Source organism: Penicillium malachiteum, assembly GCF_028827825.1.
Source record: "Penicillium malachiteum strain IBT 17515 chromosome Unknown utg000005l:1.0-9002435.0:326005.0-9005861.0, whole genome shotgun sequence".
Classification (NCBI taxonomy): domain Eukaryota; kingdom Fungi; phylum Ascomycota; class Eurotiomycetes; order Eurotiales; family Aspergillaceae; genus Penicillium; species Penicillium malachiteum.
In genome coordinates this window covers 6,122,251-6,149,806 of record NW_026643099.1, presented here as the reverse complement: position 1 = coordinate 6,149,806, position 27,556 = coordinate 6,122,251, and the positions used below count along the sequence as shown (strand labels likewise).

General features: G+C 47.1%; 11 protein-coding genes across 11 annotated transcripts; 4 read left to right on the top strand and 7 right to left on the bottom strand.

The window, feature by feature from the left end:
- Positions 1 to 999: 999 nt before the first annotated feature.
- fes1 (Hsp70 nucleotide exchange factor FES1) lies at positions 1,000 to 1,716 on the top strand (the record flags this gene model as incomplete). The annotated part of the gene is made up of 2 exons (XM_057095709.1): positions 1,000 to 1,401; positions 1,474 to 1,716. The coding sequence occupies 2 exons, from the start codon at positions 1,000 to 1,002 to the stop codon at positions 1,714 to 1,716; spliced, it is 645 nt and encodes a 214-aa protein (XP_056941680.1).
- Positions 1,717 to 2,560: 844 nt separating this feature from the next.
- N7483_012281 (UPF0220 family protein) lies at positions 2,561 to 3,317 on the top strand (the record flags this gene model as incomplete). The annotated part of the gene is made up of 4 exons (XM_057095708.1): positions 2,561 to 2,659; positions 2,767 to 3,027; positions 3,101 to 3,198; positions 3,254 to 3,317. 4 exons carry the CDS (start codon positions 2,561 to 2,563, stop codon positions 3,315 to 3,317), a joined length of 522 nt encoding a protein of 173 aa, XP_056941679.1.
- A 469-nt stretch (positions 3,318 to 3,786) lies between these two features.
- Positions 3,787 to 5,231, bottom strand: N7483_012280 (uncharacterized protein; the record flags this gene model as incomplete). Its single annotated transcript, XM_057095707.1, has 2 exons — positions 3,787 to 5,129; positions 5,180 to 5,231. 2 exons carry the CDS (start codon positions 5,229 to 5,231, stop codon positions 3,787 to 3,789), a joined length of 1,395 nt encoding a protein of 464 aa, XP_056941678.1.
- Positions 5,232 to 5,726: 495 nt separating this feature from the next.
- Positions 5,727 to 6,588, bottom strand: N7483_012279 (Vps55 family protein; the record flags this gene model as incomplete). The annotated part of the gene is made up of 3 exons (XM_057095706.1): positions 5,727 to 5,860; positions 6,015 to 6,228; positions 6,292 to 6,588. The coding sequence occupies 3 exons, from the start codon at positions 6,586 to 6,588 to the stop codon at positions 5,727 to 5,729; spliced, it is 645 nt and encodes a 214-aa protein (XP_056941677.1).
- Positions 6,589 to 6,696: 108 nt separating this feature from the next.
- Positions 6,697 to 7,625, top strand: pre5 (proteasome core particle subunit alpha 6; the record flags this gene model as incomplete). The annotated part of the gene is made up of 3 exons (XM_057095705.1): positions 6,697 to 6,734; positions 6,814 to 6,925; positions 6,987 to 7,625. 3 exons carry the CDS (start codon positions 6,697 to 6,699, stop codon positions 7,623 to 7,625), a joined length of 789 nt encoding a protein of 262 aa, XP_056941676.1.
- Positions 7,626 to 7,883: 258 nt separating this feature from the next.
- N7483_012277 (LOG family protein) lies at positions 7,884 to 8,719 on the bottom strand (the record flags this gene model as incomplete). The annotated part of the gene is made up of 2 exons (XM_057095704.1): positions 7,884 to 8,565; positions 8,685 to 8,719. The coding sequence occupies 2 exons, from the start codon at positions 8,717 to 8,719 to the stop codon at positions 7,884 to 7,886; spliced, it is 717 nt and encodes a 238-aa protein (XP_056941675.1).
- A 461-nt stretch (positions 8,720 to 9,180) lies between these two features.
- Positions 9,181 to 10,309, bottom strand: med6 (mediator complex subunit MED6; the record flags this gene model as incomplete). The annotated part of the gene is made up of 4 exons (XM_057095703.1): positions 9,181 to 9,735; positions 9,797 to 10,158; positions 10,188 to 10,216; positions 10,239 to 10,309. The coding sequence occupies 4 exons, from the start codon at positions 10,307 to 10,309 to the stop codon at positions 9,181 to 9,183; spliced, it is 1,017 nt and encodes a 338-aa protein (XP_056941674.1).
- A 424-nt stretch (positions 10,310 to 10,733) lies between these two features.
- pabA (aminodeoxychorismate synthase pabA) lies at positions 10,734 to 13,148 on the bottom strand (the record flags this gene model as incomplete). The annotated part of the gene is made up of 1 exon (XM_057095702.1): positions 10,734 to 13,148. The coding sequence occupies one exon, from the start codon at positions 13,146 to 13,148 to the stop codon at positions 10,734 to 10,736; it is 2,415 nt and encodes an 804-aa protein (XP_056941673.1).
- A 576-nt stretch (positions 13,149 to 13,724) lies between these two features.
- N7483_012274 (histidine kinase-like ATPase domain-containing protein) lies at positions 13,725 to 19,065 on the bottom strand (the record flags this gene model as incomplete). Its single annotated transcript, XM_057095701.1, has 3 exons — positions 13,725 to 16,562; positions 16,624 to 18,871; positions 18,938 to 19,065. 3 exons carry the CDS (start codon positions 19,063 to 19,065, stop codon positions 13,725 to 13,727), a joined length of 5,214 nt encoding a protein of 1,737 aa, XP_056941672.1.
- Positions 19,066 to 20,285: 1,220 nt separating this feature from the next.
- N7483_012273 (TRAPPII-specific subunit TRS120) lies at positions 20,286 to 24,717 on the top strand (the record flags this gene model as incomplete). Its single annotated transcript, XM_057095700.1, has 2 exons — positions 20,286 to 20,451; positions 20,522 to 24,717. The coding sequence occupies 2 exons, from the start codon at positions 20,286 to 20,288 to the stop codon at positions 24,715 to 24,717; spliced, it is 4,362 nt and encodes a 1,453-aa protein (XP_056941671.1).
- Positions 24,718 to 26,283: 1,566 nt separating this feature from the next.
- Positions 26,284 to 27,452, bottom strand: N7483_012272 (SDR family oxidoreductase; the record flags this gene model as incomplete). The annotated part of the gene is made up of 2 exons (XM_057095699.1): positions 26,284 to 27,240; positions 27,324 to 27,452. The coding sequence occupies 2 exons, from the start codon at positions 27,450 to 27,452 to the stop codon at positions 26,284 to 26,286; spliced, it is 1,086 nt and encodes a 361-aa protein (XP_056941670.1).
- Positions 27,453 to 27,556: the final 104 nt, after the last annotated feature.

Here is a 27,556-nt window from a genome sequence, read left to right as displayed (position 1 = left end):
AAGGAGAAGGAGGGAGGGAAGTGGAGAGGAGGGGAGGGTTTGTGATGGTTGGGACTGGGACGGTGTGTGCGCAACAATTGGTCTCGACTAAGCCCCCCCAAGTGATCGACTCTTACTTCCTCCATATCTCTTTTTTTTATATTTCAAAATAAACAAATTACTACATAGCTAGGCAGAAATATGATCATTATGATATCTATGGATTATTCCACTAATTCTTATGATATTAATTGTTTCCTTTTTGGACATCGTGGGGCACTTGAGAGAGCCTCCAGACCCTTTTAGGGGGAGATTCCTAATTATTCCGGATTCCACCTCTCAAATTACACTAAAATGAGGATGCCTATGAGGAATTGAATCTGACTGAGATATTCTAAACTATGGTTGATGGGGTTATCGATACCCAATTCCTAGGCGTCTACATTCGGAGATATGTCCTTGACGCCCGTGGCGGGGAAGATGGGAGTAGGTCATTTCTAAGTATAGAACTGGTGAATTGACCCGATAACGGTACTTCAGGGGTACATTTACATCATTAAACGAGCTTTAAAAGTACTCGTACTCGGGTAGGTACTACTAGTTGTATTGAGAGTGTCAATAGAATCACAAGAATGGATACTAAACTACATTGAAAGGCTTTATGGCCCCCAACTATGCAATGTGTCCTTTGGGGCCTTACGGGGTACGCAAGCTGGTTACCGCCACTTTGAACCAACCAGGTAATAAGCCATTGGAGCCCATTGGAGCCTGGTTGAAGCCAATTGGCGCCATTGTGAGTGCTAATTAACCAAGGAACAAGGAAATCTAAGAGACGGTGTGGCAAGTCACATGATATGGTCACATGATTTATGCTAGAATAATCCAGTGGGTTCGATTAGATAATTATCTTCAAACGATAAAGTAGTTATTCTTGGGCAACATTTAATATCTGAGATCTGCCTTTGACCATACCATTACAGCTACATTCGCAAGTCGCAAAGTCATAAAAAAACAAACAACATGGATCCTCAAATGAACAAGCTCCTCAAATGGAGTGTCCAGAACTCTCAACAACAAAACGAAGATGGCTCCCTCACTGCCCCTCCTACTACGGAACAAGTCTCGCGCAACCTGACGCCTGATATGATCAATGCGCTTATGGGAGGACCCTCCGATGCGGATCTGATGAAGGCTGCCATGGAAGTTCTGCACTCCGACGAATCAGACCTCGAGAACAAATTAATTGCGTTCGACAACTTTGAACAACTCATTGAGGGCATTGACAACGCCAATAACCTCGAACCAATGGGTCTGTGGACTCCACTGGTTCAGTTGCTGGCGCATGAGGAAGCGGATATGCGCCGCTATGCCGCATGGTGTATCGGAACTGCTGTGCAGAACAATGAGAAGGCTCAGGATAAGGTAAGTGCTATACTAAGAAAAAAAAAATTACCCCACCTTGAAGAAAAACAAACTAATTTCTTATCTGTATAGCTCATCGTTCTTAATGCGATCCCCAAGCTTGTCAAGGTTGCTACCACAGACTCGAACCCGGCAACTCGCAAGAAGGCTGTGTATGCCATCTCCTCGGCCGTGCGCAACTACCAGCCCTCCCTCAATGAATTGATCAAGCATCTGCCTGAAGGTTATTCAACCGAGAATGTTGACGCCGGTGATATGGAAGCAGTGGATACTATCATGGATAAGCTGCGCTCGCACGTTGTTGACTCTGCATGAACGAATAGGCAGTAATGTTGCACTTGCATACATGAGAGCAGGCAACTGCTTACCACAATTCATTGCACCGCAATACCTCCAAGAGGTGTTGAGAACTTCCCGCTCCGGCGTACCGCTAGAACAACGGATCACTCTATAGAAGACCACCGGGTCAAGCCTGTGTTGGCACCCACACAGCAACCTGGTGTGCACACGAGATATGATTTTCGAGCTTGGCGTTTTTGTTCGACGCGTCATTATCAGGCAGACAAAATTGATTTGATCTCACATGTACATAGGAAGAGATTCCAGAACGGGACTCTAGAAGAGGCTCTCCAAGCTTATTTTGGTTGCCTGGGAAGCCGCGTACATCATTTATGAGATAAGACGAATTATGCACTTCAGGCTTTCATTTAAAGTTATCAGAAATACATAAATTCTAGAACTTCGTTGCCTCGGATAATCCAGACTCGGATGTCAGGTTCAAACTTCAAATTCAGGTGTTGCCTACTATGTAGTAAGTATACACCCATCAAGATCATCCGCCCGGTTCAAGTTACATCATTAGGTATATGTAACCCACTATGTATAACCTGAATATACAGCAAGAGCACTGAAACTTGAAGCCCCAAGATCGAACTGACCGCCGGTGCCTAGAGAATAATCTAGAATCATGCTATCAATCAATCAATGATCCTAGGTATTAACCTCTGACTTATTCGAAATAAATGACCTTCATAGTATGCAGGATCGTAGTACATTCCCCGAGTAAGCGGCCCGATATTTCTCCGACACGTCGTCATTGGACCCGGACAGCTTCACCCTCAGGCTGAGCTCCCATCCACATCAACATTCGCGTCTCAAAATGGACGTTTCAAGCAACAGACTATTCCGCTTCTCCAAGCCCGAGTGGCTCAACAACGCCGCCGTCCGTAACGCAGGTGTCTATATCTCCGGCGCACTGGTAAGTCCTCGCCGCCCGCGTCAGCCTAATCGCATTCGGGGTTCAATACCAGCACAGACAAAGGCATTATATTTATGAGTAAGACTGATACTAATGGGGATTTACAGTTCGCTGCCGGATTCTTCTTCCTTATTGATGTAGCGTCCTTCTCGCATAGCCCCCGCAATGGCTCAGACGTACACATCAAGTTCGTGGATTGGATTCCGGGTATCTGCTCTGCACTCGGAATGCTGGTCATCAACTCGATTGAGAAGTCCAGACTGCAGGCCGATAGCTTTAGTTATAGTGGGAGCGGGGTTGCATGGAAGGCGCGCTTTGTGCTCTTTTTGGGATTCGCGCTCTTGGCGGGTGGTCTTGCAGGGAGTGTGGTATGTATTCTCATCTTCAGATGTTGGGGAATACTGGGATCAAGTTGTGATTGTGGTGACTAACAATTATTAGACTGTTATGGTGCTCAAGTATCTTATTAAGGATTATCCTTTCCAGACGCTTTACTTTGGTATTGCGAATGTTGTGGCTAATGGATTGGTTATGCTGAGGTTCGTTAACTTTTCCTTGATTCCCTTTTTTTCGTATATGCTAATGAATTTATAGCTCTGTTGTCTTGTGGGTGTCGCAGAATATCGAGGATGACTACACCTACAATCTTGCTCTGTGATTACCATCACACACCCTGGTATACCGGTTTGGCTTGACTGTACTTTACGCGCCCATCTTATGATCCTTTCTGGTGTTTCTTCGCATCTCTGGCCGTTTGGCTGGAGCTTTAGCTAGCATGATGGAATTGGCTATACTTTATGGCGATCTGTCCCCCTTACTGTGATATACATTGAACTAAGCCGTAGAATGCTTGGATACCCACAGCTTCATCCTTAATTCTGTCTAGGGACCTGGTACGGAGTAAACCTATAGGTCTACAGGTTCGCAATATCTACATTTCAAGGGAGCTTAACCATATTATAATAGAAACACCAGGTCTGAAACCTCGGAGTGACTACGAATGCGACAGTGAATATGAAGTTGCTCAAATAGATTCTAAACTAGACATGCATATGCACCATTGACCTAAACGCCCGAACCAACAAATGCATCATCAGATCATAAGTCATAAATTAGATAGAGTCCCCTCAATGATCCTCGCAAAAAAGTCGAAGTAATTCATCAATACAAGTCATGGCCTTCTCTTTCTCCAATAGAATGGGCGTGGTGCCAGCACCCGCCATGGACTCCTTCAAGTACTTGCGCAGCGCAAAAGCTGCGGCTTTGTATGTGGCATGGTACATTGCCTTAAACTCATCATCATCAGCCTGCGCACCTGGAGCGGGAGTCTCTGCGCGTAGCCCTTCAGTTGATACCGATTCAGGTTCTGGGCCCGCTGCCCCAGATGCAAATTTCCCTGATGACGATCGTGCATTCGAGCGATGGAATCCATAAAGACGCATACATGTGAGAATAGTGCGTGTGATTAGGTTTTTATTCTCCGCGATGATGGATTCGGAGCTCTTAGGTGGACATGCAGGGGTAGACGTCTTTTCTTCACTTGTTGTCGGGGCTAGGGATTGTGGTAGTACCTGCGAGCTGCGCCGGGAAGTAGAACTCAAGAATAGGTTTGGTGTTGTAGCGCGCTTTTGAGGATCTGCGTTTAAAGCCGGGGTTGCGCGTGCACTGCGTGTACTGCCAGGACGGTGTAGGCTTGTTCCAATGGATGCAGAGCGAGCCCTATGGGAAACCAGTCGATCAAGGGTTGGGAGAAGTGGACTATCGTCTTCTGGTTCGCGTTTCACTCTGAGTGTTTGGAGATTCTGTGACGAAGATAGAGGTCGGGCAGGGGCCATTAATTGTGATACAGCCTCGCCACCTCGTTGCCTTACACGGCGATGATGCTGTGCAGCAACTTCAAATAGTGTCGCGACTCGCTTCCGTTTAGGGCTTGGGGAGCTGATATCTGGGAGGAACTCGGCGGGTGTGGACAAGCGCTCTCCGTCAGAGCTTGATTGAGGAGACGGGAAAGCTTGTGCTTGTGTGAGAAGCCCCGCTGAAAGAGGCGCTGCGTATATCCGCAGTTCATATGGTCTTGCTGTTGAGGTATTCGCATTGTCGTGAGCCTCTGGCGACGAGTGTGGTGGAGTGGGTGGACGAGTACACGAGGATAACACGCCATAGACTAAAAGGTCGGATGTGCCTGGACCAGTCCTTTTAGATGAAGTCCCATCGATGCTGATCAGCAGACCAGTCGGAGACTGAAGTGATTGGTGGAGTTCTGATTCCTGATCATTCAGCCATAACGCCCCAGTCAATTTGGCCTGAAGCCATTGCGATGTCGTAGGGTTGGTTGTGTGTAACTCGAGATTGGGGCCCACTCGCGCGTGGAGGGGGATTAATGCGGGATTGACGAAGCTACGAAGACCAAATTTGGCATCTTTGGATATGTCGCATTGCCAGTGAGAGGTCGGATCAACTAGGCGGATCCCTGGTAGGACGTCAGCGCGGTTGCAAACGAGAACGCGTCGGGAGGCTTACCTTCTAACTTGCGGTTGGAATCGAGGGAAATCGATCCCGACCAGATATTCATTTTCATGAATGGTGAGAAGTAGGCTTCACAGCCTGTTTCACAGTTCCATTTTATTGTGTTTTTTTTTGCTTTTCGATGTCCGATGAGCCTTGACATCAATAGCGTACAATGTGGGGAACGCGTCAAAGATGGAGTCGCGGTCACGTGTGCAATTAAGGCGACTCTATTCTACACTGTACGGAGTACATACAGCACTACATTCTTAGAACAATATTTAGATAATCAGATATAGCTTAGAGGTTCCTCTTATTGGAAATCTATATATCCATTGTGGTATAATACACCAAAAGTATCAAAGCAAATGAAATGCTAGAGCCATCAAGCAATGGCATCAACTGGGACCGCTCCCCAGCATCATTCAAATATCGTGCAAGCGTGGAATCCAAAGAAGTCGCAAAGAAAATCATCATAGAAGCAATTTGGATGTTTGTGAAACCTCTGCAGTCCGAAACTTGTCTCGAGACCCTTCACACCCATGCCTCATCACTCAGGCAGTCAAAATTCTTCCTGTTCTTGGAAGAACATCGAGAAGCTAATAATAGTTCCGTAGATCAACAGACCACCGAAAATCGACATGATCATGGCGGGGATTTGGATTTCTCCGCTGTGTGCAAGAACGATAGGGAGTGCTAGAAACTCATGGTTAGTATATAGGTTGCGAGTAGATGAGTGTTTTCTTTAACACCGTAACGCCATAAATTGAGAATAAAGAGGAACGGGTTGTCTTGGGTTGTACAGATAATGCGCAATAGCTGCAACTGTATTCGAATCGAGAGCACATACCAATACCCGTCAGGACCAAAAATCCAGTCATGAAGCGACCAAAGTCCATCGCCGCATTGGACGAGCTGTCCATGAAATCATCTGGGTTTGCACATCGTGAACAGATCCAATTGGGAAGCGGCGCAATCACATAGATGCCAACAACCAGTAGCGGCCAGTACTTGTGCCAGAGAGCGGAGGAGAGGATAACGAGGAGGAACCCGATCGCAAGAACCTAATCAAATTAGTATAATATTTCCAATAGTATCTACAGGCTTTTGAGCGGATTTCAACGTACGAATGAGAGTGCGATGATGGTCTTGATACCAGCCGCCATTGTTGCGGAGTCGGAGTCGAAGTGGCTGCTGGTTCGAGACGAGATAAATGCGAGATACAAGGGATTATGGTGCGCACAAGGATTAGAACACGAATAACTCAGTTGGTGTGGACTGGCAGCGCCATAGGGTTCGAGGGGGCGGAGGAAGCTGTAGGAATGCGAGTGACGTTGGCGCCTGAAGGTCACTGGATGTTGACACCTCAGGCCACAAGAGCTCTCACACCGCGTCACCTTAACTGCCTGCTTCAGCTTCCCCATCTGCTCCCGTTAAGACCCTTTGTCATTTGATATCTTTCTTGTTTCATTACACCAAGGTTGATTTACTTGTTTTGATCTTTCCCATAATTCATCTCCTCTTCTTCCACCATGTTCAGAAACAACTACGACAATGACGCTGTCACCTTGTAAGATGGTCCCTAGGATCCCTCCCCTCCCAATCAACTGCGATTTGCAATCCATCAGACCCTAACTTAATTACCAAAGCTCCCCGCAAGGTCGGATATTCCAGGTGGAATACGCACAAGAAGCAGTGAAGCAAGGATCAGTGGTAGTGGGATTGGTGAACAAGACACATGCCGTGCTGGTCGGCCTGAAGGTTCGCTATCCCAACTCGAGGTCGCAAGCTTGAAACAACGGAACTAACATCAACGATGTAGCGAAATGCCGAAGAACTCTCCTCTTATCAGAAGAAGATCATCGAGATCGACTCGCACATGGCCATTGCCATCGCCGGCCTGGCATCAGACGCCCGCGTCCTCTCCAACTTCATGAAGCAGCAATCGCTCGGTTCCAAGATGACCTACGGTCGCCCAATCCCTCTGGATCGTATCGTTTCTCAGATCGGCGACCGTGCCCAAACCAACACGCAGCATTACGGAAAGCGCCCTTACGGTGTCGGCCTACTGGTTGCCGGTGTTGATGAGGCCGGTCCGCACTTGTTTGAGTTCCAGCCCTCTGGTCTGACCCACGAGATGGCTGCATGTGCTATTGGTGCTCGCTCACAGATGGCACGTACATACCTGGAGCGAAATTTGGATAAGTTTCAAGACTGCACCCGCGATGAGTTGATTACACACGGTCTGCGTGCTCTCAAGGAAACTCTGTCTCAGGATAAGGAGCTTACGGTGGATAACACCTCAGTTGGTGTGGTTGGATTGGCTCCCGAGGGCTCCAAGGCCCGGATTGAGACCTTCAATCTTTACGAGGGCCAAGAGACCGTTCCTCTGTTGGAGGTGCTGGAGCAGTCTGAATCGGCTGGTGCCGGAGAGGGCGAGTCCATGGAGGTTGATTCATAATTTTTCCTTGTTTTTAATGATGCGCATAGACATGAATTCTAACGCTGCCTTCTATGCAATTATCTCATATTGAGTATCTCTTGAACCCCACAACATTCATTTCCATGATGATCTATGGGTGTATCTTGATATCCCGAAAGTAATAAGCCCGAGTATTGTCAACTCCAAGCCCTTGGCTCCAAGTGTATATCGCTCCCAATGCGAAACTCGACTTGAACATTAACGAAAGGAAAATTCCCGAAAATAAAAGAAATCGAATCACTCTTCACCCCAGTTCAGCTGCATCCGCTCGCTGCTAACCTGGTACTCCAAAAGCTTCCCCCAAACCTCCTTTGGATCCTTCGCTTCAGCAAGAATGCGTCCATTCTCAGCACTGATGAAGCCCTCAGACACAGCATTTTGCACCCAAGCCAAAACTCCATCCCAGTACCCATTAATATTCAACAACACAACTCCAACCTTATGAATGCCCAACTGATTCCAAGTAGTCATCTCCATAACCTCCTCAATAGTTCCAAATCCACCAGCCAACGACACAAACCCAGATCCAGGACCACCTTCAAGGACCTTAGTCGCCATCAATCGCTTGCGAGTATGCATATCCGGCACAATAGTTGTCATGCCGTACTCTGATTCCGGGATTCCCTCCTCGTCTAAGGACTCCGAGACTACACGCTCAGCGGCTTTCCCACCCTCTGTAGGCGTTGCGTCGGCACTCCCGTTTCCATTACTCTTTGTGGAGACTTTCACGAGCGCACGAGGGATAACACCGTGTACAGATTGAGGTCCTGAGAGACTAACGAGTGTCCGGGCGATCTCGCCCATCAGTCCTGTTGTACCGCCGCCGTATACGAGTTGAACATTGTGTTTGTGGAATTCTTGCGCGAGGGTTCGGGCCGCCTCGAAGTGGATTGGGTCTTTGCCTGCTGTGGCACCGCAGCTATATGATGTTAGTTTACTTTCCTGTACATCCTCCAGGGCTGTGTTCTTGGTATGGTTGCGCAAGCGCATATGATATAGTGAGGGGATGGCGGGGAGGATATGGTGGGGTTGACTCACAAGACACAGATCACGGCCTGCTTGTTTTGTGTCATGATGATTGTATTCAAAGAGAATGTAGAGAAGGCTAATGTAGATTCTATCCGGATTCAGGTATTTATAGAGAGAGGAATAGAGGAAGTGGCGAGAATAATGAATGGAAGCTGGTTCCACCACGATAAGATAGAGATGCACGTTGGGCTTTCCGTTGGCTACATTTGTCCATTCCAAGGATTTACATCGTGTCTATTAATTGATTTCCATGGTTTTTTACTGTTAATGTATGATCTGCAAGCCCCGCAATTACATTTACTTATTACTATCATTAAGGTGAAATGACTCATTTGAATGTACTCCAAGTATAAGCCGGATAGAATGAGAAAGCCCCGAGCTGACACTACTACACGATGAATAGACTATGAGTTATTGTACGATAATGAACTCAATCGCATCGAATATTTTAAAATCCTATTAAGAGATTCCGATGTCGTACAAAGAGGGTATCATAATAAGCAAATCAACTCACAACCCGACCCTTTTTCCGCTTTCCCTTATTCTCCCCCGAGCTAGGAGGTGAATTCCCCTGATCAGATGCCTTTCCTGGCGTATCAACCCGAACCTGCGGAGTTGAGACTCGTCCAGGCGGGGCTGGTGTACTGCCTGATACATTCACGGAGGCTTTTGACACGGTATTCTTGGCTGTGCGATCACTTTCACCACCTAGTCGGGACATGATGAATGAGCCTGGTTCACCTACTAGTGGCGTCTCATCCATGAATTCCTCGCCATATTGAGCGAAAAGGGTGAATGATTCTGCGAGACTTCGGGTATCCCGGTAGCTGGAGCTCGAGTTTGTCGAGATACCGAGTCCGGCTTTGCTTGTTTGGGCATCTGTGGAGGGGGCTGCGGCATCGGGCATGGGTGTATTCTCTTTGCTTTGCTGTGATGCTTGTGCGCCGGACTCGGTTGCGCGGGCCATGGGTGGTAGATATGTATGTCCGTAGGATGGTGTAAAAGTTGGGAGGGTGGATGCGGTTTTCATAAGTCGTGATAGCGAGGTAACAGCGGAGAGCTAAACGAGAAAAGAAACCATTAGTGTGAAAAAGAGAAGCGTATGGTAGACCAAGACATACAATTCTGTTGCCAATTACGCTGGCCACAGACGGTGCCATATAGATACAATCTCCTACAACGAAGTACGTAGAGATCACGGACACTTCATCGTCCATGCCAGAGCGCTTTCGTCGGTTCTGCTTTCGGATCACCCAGATATTCGACGGCTCGTGAGCGAAGCGCGTATCTGACTGCGCTGCCGCTTGTAAGGGGTCATATGAGACAATGAATTCTAGACCAGACATGGTCTTTAAGCGGGCTTCGAAAGCTTCGCGCGTTTCGACGAAATGGCGGAAGGCTTCGTTGTAGTTGGCTTGGATGGCCAAGGAGGCGTTGTTTGAGGTTGGGTCGAAGAAAGGGGACTCGGCGAAGTAGAAAAGGACTGAGCAGGTTAATTAAGTCGGTGCTGACTTCTCTGGAGCTTCAACTGTGTGGACATACTGTTATTTGAGTGTAGAAAACCCCCCCATCATCTGGACGTGCGGGGGAGATCGCCAGAGGATTTCCTCCATTGAGGCATCTTGGCCAGCCATATTGAACACTGTATGGCCCAGAGAAATATTTTAGGAAGATAGTCTCTTGAAATAAAAGGCCTTATAGGGGGAATGGTAATACGGAAGGTGAAAGGAATTCACTATGAGCTCCAAAGTCGGGGTGGAGATTAGATAGGCGGAGAGCTCATGTTTAGCTTGTTTGCATGTCTATGATGGAGTTAATCATTATGGAGTAATCGAGTATGCAAGAGAACAAATTCCATTCTTTAGATACATATTAAAGTCAGAGAATTTTATTGAAAAAATCAAATTAAGCAGAATAAATAACGCCCAGCGCTCTATGTTGAATTGAATGAAGTTTAACTTCAAATACATGATGTAGGTACAAGATGCGGATGTTGAAAACACATCAGTGTTCCGCGATCTGATGAATATGAACAAGAGAATTTTATCAAAAAGAAGGTCAACAGCTCTCACTATCGAATGGACCAAAAATGTTCCCCACAGTACCCAGCTTGGTGAGCATTTCCTGCCATTCACCTTCAGCTGTACTCAAAGTGGTAATGGCTCCTCCAGCTCCAATCCGCCAGACCTGTTGAGAGTCGGTATCAGATGAGCTACAAGTGAAGGCCATGCGAATCAGCACTGCAAAGCTGCCACCACCGCCGAGGTCGAGGTAACCCATAACACCGGAATAGATTCCACGCTTGCGTCCTTCGATTTCTTTCAGGTGCATGCATGAGCGTTCCTTGGGTGCACCGGTCATGGACCCGGGAGGCAGACATTTTTGCAGTGTTGTAAGGCCATGAACAGCCATATTAGGCGTGTTCAATTGAGGGATGTGTCGAACTGAGTATCCAGGTTGATCTGGTCGAATCTTACCCTTCACATGTGTAATCATGGAGTAGACTCGACCATAGTCCTCAACCTCGAGTAACTTCTCAACATGGACTCCACCAGATCCACAGATACCGTATAAATCATGTCGGATGAGATCGGCTATCATGAGATTCTCGGCCATTTCCTTCGTTGAGGCTAGGATTTCTTTGGCCTTACTCAATGTCATATCAGGTGTCTTTCGGACAGTGCCTTTCATAGGCTTCATCTCAAGTGTAGAGTCACGGTCCCAGTTCAAAAAGCATTCTGGACTGCTGCTGACAATTTTGACATGGCCTAGATCGGCGAACCCGCTGAATCGAGCAGGATTGTACTTCTTCAGTCGTTTGTGTAATTTCCACGGAAACACAACGCGATCGTGTTCTGTCTCTGGGGTTGGCAAGGTGATTGAAGTCTCGGTTGTGAGGCATAATTCATATGACTCGCCAGCCTCCAGTTCGGCTTTACAGGCCTCAATTCGGTTTTTATAATCCGTTTCTTTGGGGAATGAGATCACGCCATGACGGAGAGTGGAATCTAAGAATTCGAGATCGGACTTTTCAATGATTGTAGCGTGTTTAGAATGATGCTTGAGTAGTCGCAGTGCATCGTCGAGCCACTTGCCCGGTTGGTCATCTGACTTACAAGTAGACTGTGCGACAACCGTGCCAGTCTGCTTGTCAATAACAATACTTCGTTCACACCACAACAAACTGACGTCTGGAGGATCCTGAACTGACGGATCCGTTGATGTGTTGTGGTTGGAATCTCTCTGAGATCCATTTGATTGTGATGAATCCCTGGGATGAGGAAGACAGGCAAGACCTAATTCATAGGAAAAGTAACCCAGAAAACCGCCCCAGAAAGGACTTTGAGGGTTGCCAGAATCAACCTTCTTCATATCCATCAGATATCGAAGGGCATCCCAGAGTTGAATCACGGTAAGACTCCTCTTGAGTACTTGAGACTCCCCCAATTGGAACGTGGTTAATTCTTGTAACTCCACGCTGTATTCTAGCCGCCAGGAACCCGGGCTAGGAATTGAGATGACACCATATCGGTCATCGGATTGGAAAATAACTGTTGGAGCGCCTGGCTTGTTGAAAATCTCGCTAATAGCCTCTGCAGTCAGGTCTCCTTGCTCGATTAACCGATGCGCTGAGGTATTCGATGTCGAAGAGCTCCATCTCAAAAGTTCATAAGCGACATCTGGGAATGGACTTGTCTCATCTTGAGTTGTGATTATCGTTTCAGGTAGGGAGCCATATGTTTCCCGTGCAACGGACTTGTTGAAGGCCAGTGCCATCTTCCACCAGTTACGAAGGAGTTGTTTGCAAGCCTCTTTTTCTGACTTGCAAGACTCCGGGTGAAACTGTACACCCCAGAAAGGCTTTTGTCGATGACGAACAGCCATGGGAATCGGGGCGGTCTCACTGTCATTTTCACCAATTGATAGCCAGGCTAAAAATTCCAAGTCGTCCATGGATGAAGTCGCAGGGCAAGTTGAACTACTTGGGTTCGCATAAAGAGAATGATACAGCGTCACTTCCACTGAAGGAATCCCAGCAAACAAATCCTTGGACGTTGTTGAAAACTCATAAATTCGTCCGTGAAGTGGGAATGGAAGTCGTTCAACTGAAACACCATGACGCAGGCAGAGACTCTGGAATCCCAGACAGATACCAAAGACGGGAAGTAGTTCGGCGTCATGGAGATTCCAGATATCTTTCATGATACCAACATCTTTTGGTAAATTGGGGTTTCCTGGACCAGGTCCGAGAACGACAGCCTCATAATGGCGCAAGAATTCATGCATATTTCCATCAGGCCAGTCAGAGTCTATGGTCATCACAGTGACTTTCACTCCCAGAGTCTCTTCAAGCATTGCGACAACATTGTACGAGAAGGAATCATATGCATCAACATACAAAACGGCCTTGGAAGAGTCATTTTGAGTATTTGAGGTGGTTGATTCGTCCCAACTACCTAGTAGTGGCGCCATGGTGAGATGAATGTAATAGATAAGAGTCGTGGCGGGGTAGCAATTGATATAGTCAAATTTGAAAATCGTCAATGACCAGGGCTAGCAAGTGATTGCTATAATGATAGCACCCCAGGCCTATGATACGCCAAGGGCGATACTGATCCCAGCAGCTTTTTTTCTGTTCTTATGCAGGTTGTATCCCGCTAAGATTCCATGTCGCGGTCAAAGTGGCGTTATGGTCAGACTTATCAGGATCGGCACACTAGGCCAGTTTCCCGCGGAAGAATGACCATATAAAATTGAATACGAACACGAGTGAAATGAATATGGTCGGGATTAAAAATGTATTGTTTTTCGGAGGTGAGGTTCAAAATGTTGCCGAGGAGAAAAATTAAGGTTGGGATGGTTCAGGGCTGGTTCAGGCAAAAAACGGGTACCGCCGGAACGGATAGTCATTGTAGCCACAACGGTTATTGTATGGCCAAAACTACATGATCTAGATCTAAGTACAGAATTGGGTATCAGGTACAATGTTTCAACAGAGAAAAGTTGAACTGAGACAAAAAAGTGGAGTGAAGTTCCTTGTTTGACCGATCATGCCGCTCTTGGGGTATGTTGAAGAGAGGCAAGCTTAGTAGCCACCTTGGGGAAATATTGAGCCACAAATCCCTCAGTGTAGTAGCTATGTGCAGAGCTGTGATCGGCCACAAGATTGTGTGCCAGTTCATGACATAAGATGACCCACCAGTAGACAATGGCATCGGTGCGATCTGGGTTAGAACTTTGAAGCAGAGCTTTCTCATGTAAGCTCTGGAAGTAGAAGTAGTTGCAGAAGATGCTACCCGCTCGGTTAAATGCAATCGTCTTGCCGCCAGGATCATAGAAAATACTTAGACTGTCTGCACGCATCGAGAAGATACCGCCACAGTCCAGAAGAATTGACGCGAACATGTTGATAGCAGTTTGGTTGTTCGCCAAGAAAGCAGATCGCTCGGTGATTGTTTTCACGAATAGCACATTCACACCACTAGGCAGCGTGGCAACAAATTCTAGATCGTGACCAGGTCGCTCATCACAGTAGGATTGACTTGCTGAGATCTGGTTTGTCTCCGGGCGACTGAAAACATTTGATGATCCATGAGGACGGCAAGCCTGCACGGCAGACAGAAGTTCTTGGTTCAAGCGATGTGGAGAATTGACAGAGACAGGTTGCTCCGGGCGAATGTTTTGAGGGTTTTGAGGGTCGTTGCTTGAATAAGGTGGAGGCGGCTGAGTACCGCCTGGGGACTCTGGAAGCAAGGAACGTGACTGCTCTGGATTGGGAGTTGACCCAGAACGATTGTCCAGACCAAATCGTTTGCTGAGATTAGCAAATAATCCACCACGGGAAGTCCTGTCTGGTACTACAGGATCGGGGTGCGCAAGCTGAGTCTCTTCGGCAGTTGGCTTGCTGTTTGGCGACTCGGGGAAAAAGCCCGGCATGGTGGCCTTTGATTGACCCTCAGAGCCCTCGTCTCTCGATCGTTGTGTTTGCTGGGTCTGTGCCTGTGCTTGTACCATTTCCTGCTGGGCCTGCTGCTGAGCAGCCCAAGCAGCCTCTTTCTCTTGCAAAAACTTTCGGTCTTCCTCCAACTGTCTCTGCCTCTGATCCTCTGCCATTCGAGCTTCCTGAGCCTTCTGTCTTAGGATGCGTTCCACATTGTAGCCTCGAGCACGAAGTTCAAGTAGATCTGTCTTCAGCAACATTTCCAAAGTTAGAGTTGAATGAAGTTTTGGTCGCTTCAAGATCAAGTGCACCAGAGATTGACTAATTTCATACAAGTCATATTTGCCCGGACAAATGCACAGGCCCCAGCTATTGGACAGACGAGCCATGATCGCATTCCGTTTTTGGGTGTGGGATACACGTCTGCCTTTGAGTGATCTTGTGAGCGAGATGGAAGTGACCACCTGAACGGTGAAGTCATGCTCTAACCATCGGGCCCCACGTTGAATTGCATCTGCAGGTTGATCGTGTAGGAATAGCCGTGCTCGCTCGAGAACGACCTTGCGTAGCTTAACAGCTGCCGATTGATCAGCTGCAATGCCTCCAAACCGCGCTTGTTCTTCGACCAATTGGCTGAGTGGAAGGGCGCCAAGGGCAACGTAGAAGTTTTCCAGTGCCTCCTCTTGCGGTGCAGCAAGGATATGCTCTTTGAACAGGTTGAAGCTCTGGAAGTCATCCACAACGACTATATCTTTAGCGCTGGAAAGACTCCACTCGCGAATATCCAGGTCCTCCTCTGGGCCTAAGATATCCTTTTCAATCGACTTCACCTTCTCGGATTTGCCAGCAGATTGGGGTGGAATGTCACGGCTTGCCAGCAAGAATTTTGCCCATCTCATTTCATTGAATAGATCTTTGTCTTTCTTAAGTAAAGAGAGATTTTCGGCAAGAGTTCTCAGAAGCATTAGATACTTTTCGGAGCTTTGGAATGCGGCTGAGATCCGGGCTGGTTCTTTCACAAGCATTCGTGCGATCTCGACCTTTGTTGGTTCTCTCCTGGAACCGACGGCCAGAAGGAAGAAGTTGGCCTCTTGCCCAAAGTCTACAAAATCGAAAATATCTTTGTAGTCTTCTCCCTCGCCCAGATAGCAAACACGAGGCGCCACGAAACGGACCTGAGGAGTCTTTTCCGATTGGCTTCTTGTGGCAATAGGAATGATCGGGGATGATCCAACGCGTTCAATATCCCGCGGGCTCAGATCAGAGGCTCGGCCACCCAAATATTTGAAAATAACTCTAGCCTCTCTTGGAGTAGCCGGTGGTTGACGAATAAGAATCTCAAGGCAGTCAGATACTGGTGGATGAGGCTTGACGCCTAGTTTAGATGCATGTGGATGGAGCTGCTTCTGAAGAATAGAAAAACCAAATAATGAAGCCCCTTCATCCGTAAAGCACTTCTTTGGCGATGCCAGATTTTCCGAGTTCTCCACTGGGAGAAATGGCACCGTGACTGCATTGATGTCGAATGCAGCGTAACCATTGGTATGATACTCATTAAGGAAATAAGACAAGGCCTTGGTCTTGCGGGCGCTGTTCTTCTCTGCATCACTGGTAATCATGAGCCGAACGAGTTCAGCTCCCGAGGGCTGTCCCTTTAGGCCCATCATGGAGAGGAATTTCCCTTCATTGCTTGCATTGTTGTAGATGCCTGGCCATTCGATCACAGGTAGACCCAAAGCACGAAGCGGGTCTTTCGGTTCATACAACTCGCAGATTTTGTAGAGAGTACCAGGCGCAGTTCTTGCTCCTTCGGTCACCTCGGCAGTACAGATACTCGTATCCTTGAGTCGTTTGATATCGTTTGGAGGAATATCCTCCCGAAACCGAAGTGAGATATCGAATGAGATCCACATGGTTCCATTTTCGAGAGGCTCCTTTAGTATCCCCTGAGCTTGGGGCATTTATCAGGCGATCGAAGATGACTCCCAGTTCAACAGTCTTGCGAACCCCGAGTGATACCAGAAACTTTTCTTTGACGCCATTCAAGCCGTGTACCACAGGCAAATCATCAAACAGCCGCACAGAAGCAAAGTAAGTTTGAGTGGGCTCCTTCATTCCAAGCTTCGTTGGAATCACAGTCTTGGGCTGAAGGATACTGACAACGGTCTGCTTGCCCGGTTGACTAAGGGTTTCCCACTGTTTAGATAGAACAGGAAGAACCTGTCCGGAGAAAGAAGCACTTTGTGTGATATCCTCATCCGCGGATAGCAAGTTGCGATCTCCGGCATTCGTCACAAGCCAACGGAGCCAAGGAACAGTATTTAATTCAACCCATCCTAATGCCTCGAGGTCCTGCTTCCCCATGCTTTTAGTGAACCGAAAAGGTATGACTGATGGTGGTATCGGCAGATCTGCCGGAATGCGCTGGGGATTCAAGAAGCTGGTGATATCGGCAAAGACGATCAGCCGTGTAGGTTTTCCATCTCGATCTTCATCATTAGCCACAGCGACTCGAAGAAGACTCTGAACCGACAGCTTATCAAGCTGCCCAGTCACGGTTTTTCGGCCCATCCAGGTCAAGAACTCGACAACCTGATTAGCTCGGAGTGTACTGGCCTCTAGTTCTCGTTTGATGTCAGAGACCGTAATCTCTGTCACCAGACCAAATTCCGTCAGTCTTTGAACAAATTCTTTCGCATAGGTCACAAAGTCGTCAGGTAGAGAAGGTATCGAATCCATAAAGCTAAGGTCTTTGGGGGCGATGCGTGTCTGGTGACTAGGAATAACACCACACGTAGAAAGAATTTCGATAGAGGCATTCCTGTTGCACATCCAGAATGCATCCTCGATGGTTTGGCCGAGGATCGAGGATGGCGTCGACTCGCGGAAGACAAATTGGTTTGCAGTATGAATTGCCTCGGGAAGAACATCCTTGATGTCCTCTTTGCGAATCTTTGAATAGCGTTCTGGTCCAATCTTGGCTGCAATTTTGGACTTGATAGTACTCATCTCAGCAGACCATGCGATCCGACAGACTATTCCAACAGCTCGAAGCATTTCAAGATTCCATTTACTGATGTAGCGAGTGTTAAGATCGATACTCTCACGCTCAACTGTAGGAATGACAGATGGCGCAGAAATATGAGCGTTCAGACCTGTAGTCTGAGCTGTAGGGAATCCAATAAAGACCCGACCTCCCTTTGAAGGTAAGATGGATGCGAGAATTTCCGACTGTGATGCAGATGCCCCAGTAGCGACGTTAGCTTCATAGGATGGAGTCAGGATTGCGATTGTAGCTCTCTTAGGTGGGGGCTTTCGAGTGGCTCTCTCAAGCTCTTTGCTCAAGCTAGTGCCGATAGAAGGTTGGATCGATGCAGTGTTGATGTGCAAGAATACTGTTGCCTTCAAGAGAGCGGTCATATTACCGGATTCTTCGACCTGTCTATGTGCTTTTTGAGATTGAGCTGCTTTCTCAGATGCACTTTGACCAGTAAATTTGGAGAAAAAACTGCGCAGAGAACTTGTTGTGTCCCGTAGGTTGTCGAAACTGATCAAGCTGGCATTTGGATTCCACTCCACAATTCGCATCCATGCAGCATCAACTTGAGCAATTTCTTGGGTAATCCCAGTAATCTTCATAAGGCCTTCTGCAGTTTTGGTTTCAATGTCCTTAGGAATGGGTACGCTAACCCCAGGCGCAGTCTTCTTTGATAAGCGCAGCAGACTCCAGTCATCCAACAACAACTCTATCTCCTGTAATGCAACAAAAGTCAAGCTGCTTGACAAGAACTGACATAGCTGAAGCAAAGATGGAATAGGAGAAGAATCATTTCTGTAGTCCAGCACGAAAGTTGTCTCTTGGTTCGATGTTTCACCCACATCCAGACGCCGAGTGAACAGTGAATTTCCCTTCCAGTAAAAAGCCATAGCTTGGCTACCTGAAGAGACAAATGGCTCTTCACAGTCATCAAAAACACTGTAGAAACCGACTCCAAATGCACCAATCTTTGTTTCATCTGGGTTTCCGTCTGCAATACGCTTCAATCGGGCCCAGTCTTTTTCGCTAAAAGGAAGTCCATTATTTGATATCAATAGACGTCGAAGGGTATGGTTTGTGATTGTATGCTTGATCTGCTCTGTTGGGTCTGTTGATGATGGCGATGGGACTGTAGTAGAGGGGAGTGTCTCAAATTTGATCGTCACTTTCGTCGCGGAGGCATCCGCAGCATTCTGGATCATCTCTCGAAGAACAGTCCTAGTAGTAGATATTGAGAATCAGAATGTTTGAAAAAAAGGAAGGATCATAGTCATATATACTTACCATTTCCCCGAATATCGTGCTAGAACTTTGGAGATTAAGCCCCGAGTATCCACTGTTACTGCCTCTTCATCGGCACCAGACCCCATGGTCCGGGCCTTCAGGGCATTGAAATCAACATTCAAAGCCATTCTGGTGTGTTAAAATGCAAGGCGTATTCTTTGTGTATCGAAAATCAACCGTGACTCCAGAAATAAATATCAAAGTGACAGCCTAGATCATCTTTTGTAAGATGTAAGATAGGTAAACAAGGCGCTAAACGCTGCAGTGAAAAGGCGATATTGATAAGAATAAGTCGTCCTTTGATATTGAGAGTCCAGAAGATAGCGAAAAGACCCAGATCAAAAGGAAACGACAGAGTATGTATGTTGAGGAACAAATAAAAGCAATGAGTTGTTGAACATGCCGCGGTAGCCATGAGGCGGATAAAGCCTAATCAAGGCATTATACTTCACCGCCCTTTACACCGCCTTTCATTTGTGCTTAGAGTTCAATGCTAATCATGAATCTTGAAAGTTAGTATATGCACTAGTACTATCATGGTCCAGATAATTTATATGATATTTCTTCTCGCTTCAAAGACCTCAGAGTCTTTGAAGGTTCTAAGGTTAGTACATACTTCAAGTATGTATTGTTGCTTATCCACGTTGGCGGAGTAATGTAGCCTCGGGATATCAGACCCACCTTCTAGGTGGGGCATAAAGCCAGGGAGTATGTATATGGATGATTGGGATGCAGATGATATCAGTCAAGGTATGGAAAAGCGCTTTTTGATGGACTATGCTAAAGCCCTCCTTATTGAAGCCAGAGGAAAGGTCTCCTTCTGGTAGTACATTGATAGCCTGTCCTTGAACTCATAGACTAGATAAAATGATGAGAATTAAGGAAATAAACACAGTAGTCTACCAGATACAACTTGAAGTAATACATACTTAAGGAATTCTCCACAAAATTAGCATTTATCAACTATAGAATATCCATATTACTACCTACATGTCCACTATTCAGGCTGTACAGCAATTGGAAGGTGATGTACTCTGTACATCTGTTCTAATTCAAACAGTGCAAACACTCTTATCGGCCACCTGGCCCTTATCAGACGATTAGATCAGCGTATTATGTCAGCAATGTTTCCATCGCGGCTTCAGGAGCACCATGCGGAGGTGGGCAGTTGACCTTCATGATTTGAGCGTTGGTTGATTTTTAGCAGCAGTCTTTGATCTTCTAGCTCATACAACGTTTCTTCCCCTGCTGCTGCTCGCCTTGCATCAGCGAGGTCTCGAGTCAGACTCTCTGGGTGCAGCTTTAAGCTATCCCGCGGCCAATACTCCGGCCTCACTTAAATGACAGCATGGGGGTCGACCCATTGTCCCCAATTGCGCCTGTGCGGCTGAGAGCGCTACTACTCCCAATCGGCAAAATCAAGCGATCTCGATTTCTGAGCTTCGCAGCCAGACTCCAAGCTGAGAATGTCGTTCGGCTAGGGGACATTAGTCCCGATGCTCGACCAAACCGAAGTACGCAGTGAACCCCACTGAACTTAAGGACTATATGGAATAAAAATCCGCTGACAATGATTTTGTAAAGACATGTTTTCGCCGCTTGCATTTCCAACAGGAATGATACTTTACGATTTGTCCTTCTCCGTTCCTCCTACGTCGCACCTCGAACTATTCCCATTCGAGATATACAGGGAGCCTCTCGTGATTATCGCAATCGCGGACGGTACCGAGCTTTCTCCAAGTTCCGGTGCGAACAAGCAATATCCAACTCCAGAAGGACTCGATCAGCTATTGGAAGAGCTCGGCACAGTGAGGGAGAGGAGTCCGCGAGCATTGGTGAACCAGCTTCTGGTGTTTGATTATGATGGATTGGAGAAACTCACTAATGGTCCGGACAATGTGCTCTGGGTTCCTCGTCCCGAGGCCTCAAAAGCAACCACAATGAAAACGGTCCTGTGTGACATCACGTCAGTCTTGCTATCGGAACTGGACGAGTTCGCAAAAACGATTCAAGCTATTCCAACTATTGAGTCACCAAAAACATCCTCATGGGGTCCATCTCGAAATCCGGAACTTCGACCTCGGCCGGTCGATCGTTTGTTACATCGGATGACACTTCCTTCCCAGATATCCGCAAATCCCAATGGTATACCTGACACGCCGTCGGACCCCGGTGCTCAAACTCCGAATTCTGAAACTGCCACAACTTTCGATGAGATCACTCGCTCGATCCATCTCACGCGTGCCCGTTCCGGTAGCAAGAGTCCGTCAGTGGCATCAGCTAAGGAGCATAGCCGCGAGCGAATGTCAATTAGCGGCGTGAGCGCAACCGACAGAACGAAAAACCGTATCAAAGGAAGAGCTGGTGTCGTCATTGGAACTCTTTTCCTGCAGGCGGGAAGATGGCATGATGCGCTAAAGGAGCTAATCGAAGCAGTAAGCAATGCTCGCGCGGGGAGCGATTATATCTGGCATGGTAAAGCATTGGAGTCAATCCTGCTGTGTCTTCTAATGCTTGGGTGGGCTGGTATGGATTTTACAATTCCTTCGGTCCTTTATCCCACAGCCGATAAGTCTTCCAAGTCGCACAGGGATTCGACAGCTAGTCTTACCGCTGGTAACCGGATCATCTCTCTTCAAAATCTCGCAAACCTGTTACCTGACCTTTCAAACAATATCTTGCACCTATACACCCGGGCCGCCAACATCACCGATGAGCCTCTACCGCAATTGGTGTTCTCTGAAACCGTCATTCGATTATCAAGGCTCATGGTATCAGCCCGTGTTCGGGATGGCTCCTTGGACGATAATGCACTGAAACATATTGTCATGAACGAACCTCTCATTCCCTTACTCAAACCAGAGCTCCCACGTGGAACAGTACTGCTTCGCAAGTCAGAGATTGCAAATTTCCTGTATCGCGCTTTGCCACTCGCTCCGGGTGCTGACCTGCCTGCCACCGATGCAGTGCCCATTGTTGTGGGTGTAATATCTGTTCTAAATACGCTTGATCTGCCTCGGAAGAAAGCTTTCATAATGCGTGAGCTTCTTACTGTTATGGTACCAAGTCTGGTCCAGGCACGGAAGATTGGTGCTGCAGAGGTAGGAATTCACCCTGCTGCTGGATTGGCATCTCTAAGCGATACTGCTTTTGATGTGAATGCCCTCGATATTGGCCCAGGCAATATGGAAAAGAGCGTCCGTCTCCTTCTTGCTACCATTGGTGAAATATATGGCGTCCAGCCCTCTGCATTCTACGAGTGGGAGAAGCGACAGAGCCGGTCATCTGCACACGGAGGCTCAGATGAGTGTCCAGATTACGAATCAGTTACTGGCATTGCGGAGCGATCATTCCGACATGTTGTTTTGGACAGATACGGTGATCTCAATCTCAAGATCGACGTTCTGAAAGCGTGCATCAACTGCTGTGAAGCCCTGCCTGATTTTGAAGGTGTCCTTCGTTTCACAGTTGAACTTTTACAAACTATCCGAGGCGACTTGATGCTGGGAGAATCCAACCAGTTGCCGCCGTATCTTCCGCGAGATGAGCAAGTTCGTCTCTTGAATAACATTAAGCGTACAGTTGGCGCCGCAAACAGACTAGGTGTATCCGACATGACAGCTGAGTACTGGGATGACTTCCTCATACGTGATGTCCAGCTTTTAGCCCTGCCTGATCCTAGAAGACCTGTTCGACGACTTAAGTCAGAGCTGCAAGCTGTTACCACTCCGTCGGACAAATCCAAAAAGGATCCATTCTTATACAACCCCTTCGCGAAGCCTAGTAGCAAGGCCCTAGAGGTGCTTACTGTGACTGATGAAGCTGCCTCATTTCGAGTCACACTTCAAAATCCTTACGAGTTCGAGGTCGAGATTGAACACTTGCAGCTTGAAAGTAAGGGTGTGTCGTTTGAAGGCGTAGCGGAAAATATCATCCTTCCCCCATTTTCGCTTCAGGACATTGTTGTCCTTGGCACTGCTCGCGAGGAAGGCAGTCTTACCATCACTGGATGTATTGTTAAAGTACGACATTGTCGCATGCGAAGATTTCCTATATTCAAGACTTTTTGGAAACCTGAACCTGAGGTTAAGTTCAAACGAACAGGGTTGGCCTCGAAGAAGCCCCTTTCAGAGCGACCGGTCTCATGGTCTTCGGAAACTTCCAAGGATGGGAAAACTTCAGTCAAGAAGGGCCCCGAGACGGAGACATGCCAGGTGAAGGTTATTGGTAAGCAACCGTCACTTTTGATCGAGTCGATGTCACTTTCACAGTCAGCGATGATGGTACTGGAAGGAGAGATCAAATCGTTCACCATAACGCTCCAAAATACTTCTGCTTGCCCCGTGGACTTTGTTCTATTCACATTCCAAGACTCAACGACAAGGCAGCTTCAGTCAGCTCTTAGAAACAAAGATCTTTTGCCGGTAGAGATTTACGAGCTTGAACTGAAGCTCACAACTCAACCGGCCCTATGCTGGCGTCGCGACGGCCCTGATGCGGAGGACTCCTCGATTCCTGCAGGTCAGAAGGCCACTTTCACAATTGATGTGCTAGGCAAGCCTGGTTTACAAGATACCACCGTTCAAATAGACTACTCTTGTCTTGGAACCAAACAGGGCGAACTGCCTGATATCTTCTACACCCGGCAGCTGTTTGTACCCTTGACTGTCACAGTGAATGCAAGCGTGGAAGTTGCCCGCTGTGATATTTTGCCATTCAGTGGTGATTTTGCCTGGCGAAACCATATTGAGTCACCCTCGGACGCTGTCCAAAAGTCAGACCTGCCATTGGCAGCCACAGATCATGATCCTTTTTCGCAAGTTCTCACCCGCCTTGGAAATGGATCTTATGGCCCAGACCACTGCGTTGTCTTACTCGACCTGCGAAACGCATGGCCAAGCCCTGTATCTGTGTGGTTGCGAGTGGGTGAGCATTCTGCTTTGTCAAAGGATGAGCATAATGGCCAATACTCCGTCGATGGACATCTGCAGCCTGGTCAAGTCTCTCGATTTGTCCTTGTCCTTCCCCGGGTCTACCTCGACAACCCTCATGCATCTATCCCCGTCGTCAACACAGGTACTCGACGTCAATTCGTCGTTAGCGCCAATAAACTCTCCTTTGAAGCGGAGGCAGCTTCTCGGGAAGCGTTCTGGTTCCGAGAGGAGCTCCTAAAAAGAATGCTAGGAGGCTGGAAAGAAGAATCTACCGGCCGTGAAGGTACAATTGACCTCCGAAATCTTCGTCTTAATGCTCGCATGGTTGAATCCATTCGCCTTGAGGACGTCGAAATTACATTCTCCCTTTCTTCGCCATCCACCGATTCCTCCGCAGTTACTCAAACTGGCCGCTCCCGCTTCCAAGCAAAGGCTGACGACCTTCTCACACTGTCTGTGACGATCCGCAACCGCTCTTCACGTCCTATCCACCCACTCCTCCGTCTACAGCCTAGCTTGCGACACCAGCCGAATAATATTGCGTTGGATCTCACGCGTCGTCTCGCATGGACTGGTATGCTTCAACAAGCACTTCCCATTCTACCTAGTGGCGGATCCACACAGGCTTCTATTGGCCTAACGGTCCTCTGTCGTGGAGAATATGAGGTCGGTGCTAGTGTTGAGGAAGCACGTATTTTGCGGTCATTTGATTCCCATGAAAAGGGAGAAAATGATGCTCCTCATGATGATTTTATTCAAGATACCTTTGGTGCTGATGTGGTTGGAAGACGCCGTATCTGGCATGCGAAGGAGACCTGTGTCATTCATGCTAATGGATTGATTTGATGCTGGACAAATCGTGTTATGATTTCCCTTTTTGTTTCTATCTTCTCTGTCTCCATGATGATATATACATAGATCCATGTCCCGACATGTTTACGTTTATCAATATCTCTTAATCGCCTGTAGCTTGTGTACTCTATCTAACATTGGAATACAACTAGGTACCTGATTACTATCTCTAGTATCTTCTCTAGTATCTACCTAGGCAGGTAGTAGTATGCCTTCCAAGGTTGTTATGTAGTTGTATATAGCTTCCAACCTTAAGTTTTCAATATTTGTTAGTAACATTTGATATGTCAATGTATTTACTCTTACGTCATCAAATGGGCTTGTGGTTTAGTGGTATAATACTCCCTTAGCATGGGAGTGGTCCGGGGTTCGATTCCCCGCGAGTCCATCTTTTTGCTATCCTTCAAGTTGATATCTCCTGTTGTAACAACTTGATATCAAGCATCTAACCACTTTTTATTTTATTTTTTTTATTATCAATGGAAGAAAGATGAACAGAAGCCCTTGTATATTTTCTTTTTCTCAAGTCCTTGAGACATTAATATTCAACTAGGTGTACATTAGAGGTACATACTAGTTAGTATAGGCTGCCTGGAAATGCCTAAAAAGGATAACATCATCTCTGTTATAGGGATAAATCAGGAAGTTGTAGCAATGAGAATCCTTCCGGTGGCCTAGTTGGCTATCGCACTTCGGTGTGAGAAACCATCTAAGTCTATCCAAGAAACTCACCATGGTTTTAAGTAATGGTGGTGAGGGTCTTGGGTAGGATTCTCTTTTTTGCACTTTTTTTATGTTATCTTTTTATATTTTAATTCTTCACTAGATGCTCTAACCTACGCTCGTCATCCTGATACTTCTTTTATATTTTCATCGATTTTAGTTGATTTCTTATAAAATCTTCAAAATTTGAAGCTTCTCTCACATCACGATGACGGAAGAATCAACAGGTCCTGGGTTCAATCCCAGTCCTTACCTTTCTTTTTCCCCCCTTTCCATTCTTATTTTATTTTACTTTGCTGCTACCTGGTGGCTTTTTTATTCATGAGAAATTCGCTTATCTCTTCCAAGGTTCTGTTCAAGTTATATCATCCAAGGTTCACTTGGGATACTATTCCTTTATAACTGGCATGTAAAGTGCCTACATTATCATGAAATCCTCCAGGGCTCCAGGAATAGCTGCTATGTAATGAATACAATACAATGTACATGTAGTATGATTAATGTAGTAGTAAATATTTAAAAGTGTAAAATCGTGCATTCATTATTCAAATGTTATATGATATGGTTCATAGATGGCCCATGGAGAACCACTGGTCACCACTGTTTATCGCAAGCTGGTAGCTAGCACATGATTGCGACTCTTCTATAGATATCGAATGCCTGGAGCTCTCGAGTCCTTGTAAGAGTTGCAGGCTTTCTGGCAAAGAAGCAGTGCCATCGAGACGCCTTTCTTTGCTTGGACGGCGATATGAATGTTGAGAATTCATGCAAAAGGCTCTGGCGGGCCACGGTGGAATTTATAGACAGACTTGTTGCACAATATCCAGACTATGGTCATCATGTATTGCCGTCATTGCCTTCTGTCTGCGTAACTGATCTCTCACGACCAGCAGGTTGCACCTCTCCCAACGGAAAACTAAGATGTTTCCAATCCTCAATCTCCTCAATAATGCACTTCAGACGATCTCGAATACTCTCAACAGCATATGTACCGAGAATCAATCTCAAAGGAGGATAAGAGCAATGTCCAAGTTCCCAAACAAGATGAGCTGCTTTCACAGCCGAAGCAGGCTGCTTATCACCAAGCCACATAAGCATCCGTCTAGCGTGAGCAGCTGGAGATGTAGACGTATTATACGGTTCACTCGGAGGCTTCACCAAGAAATGACCGTACAGGGGTAAAGGCGAGGAAAGGTTATGTTCAGATGGGTTCGCAGCCATAAACGAGGGTGATACCAGATCCCCAATATCATCGCGACGCATATGACCCGGCTCAACTAACGTCCCTTTAATATTGAAGCTATCCACCTCGTAGAGCATACTCTCCATTAATCCTTCAACTGCGTACTTTGACGCACAGTACGGTCCTAACCCCGGTACACCGAGCGCGCCGGATGTGGAGCTAAATATAAGGTATCGACCTGCGCGTCTTTCTCGGAAATGTGGAAGTGATAACTGGATCATGTTTAATGTGCCGGTGAAATTCGTCTCGAATTGATTCCGGATATCGAACTCGTCTTGGTCTTCGCACGCGCCGATTACACCGTACCCGGAACAATTGGCGATCACGTCGATGCGCCCGAATCGCGCGATCGTTTGTTCGATTACTCGTTTCACGGTTTCGCGGGCGCGTACGTCGCAGAGGAGTCCGAGGCAGTTTTCGTGTTCGTCTTCGAGTTCTTTCATCGCCTCTGGACTGTTCTCGTAGGTTCGTCCGACGGCCGAGACGAGGTCATTGCGGGATAGTGCGATTTTGACAAGTGAGCGGCCCATGTGCCCTGTTGCACCGAAGATCTGGAAATTTCATAGCGCTATGTTAGTATTGGAACGACTTGCGCATCGACTATGAGTCAAGTGGGGTTAGAGGTACGACTTACCAGCCATACCAGCGGCCTTGGGGGATTCTGGGGACCTGGTGGATCTGTAGTTGATGGAAGGTGTAATCTTGGTTCTCGAGAGGCAGCTGGAGAAGTAGGCCCTCCCTTTGGAGGGGAGTACTGGTCCATGGTGTATGGTGCAGAGTATTGAAGGGAAAAGAAGGTCAAATCTTGGTCTCCGCATTATGGGGTGCGGGACCCACACTGTTCACGGTATGTACCGAGTGCACTGT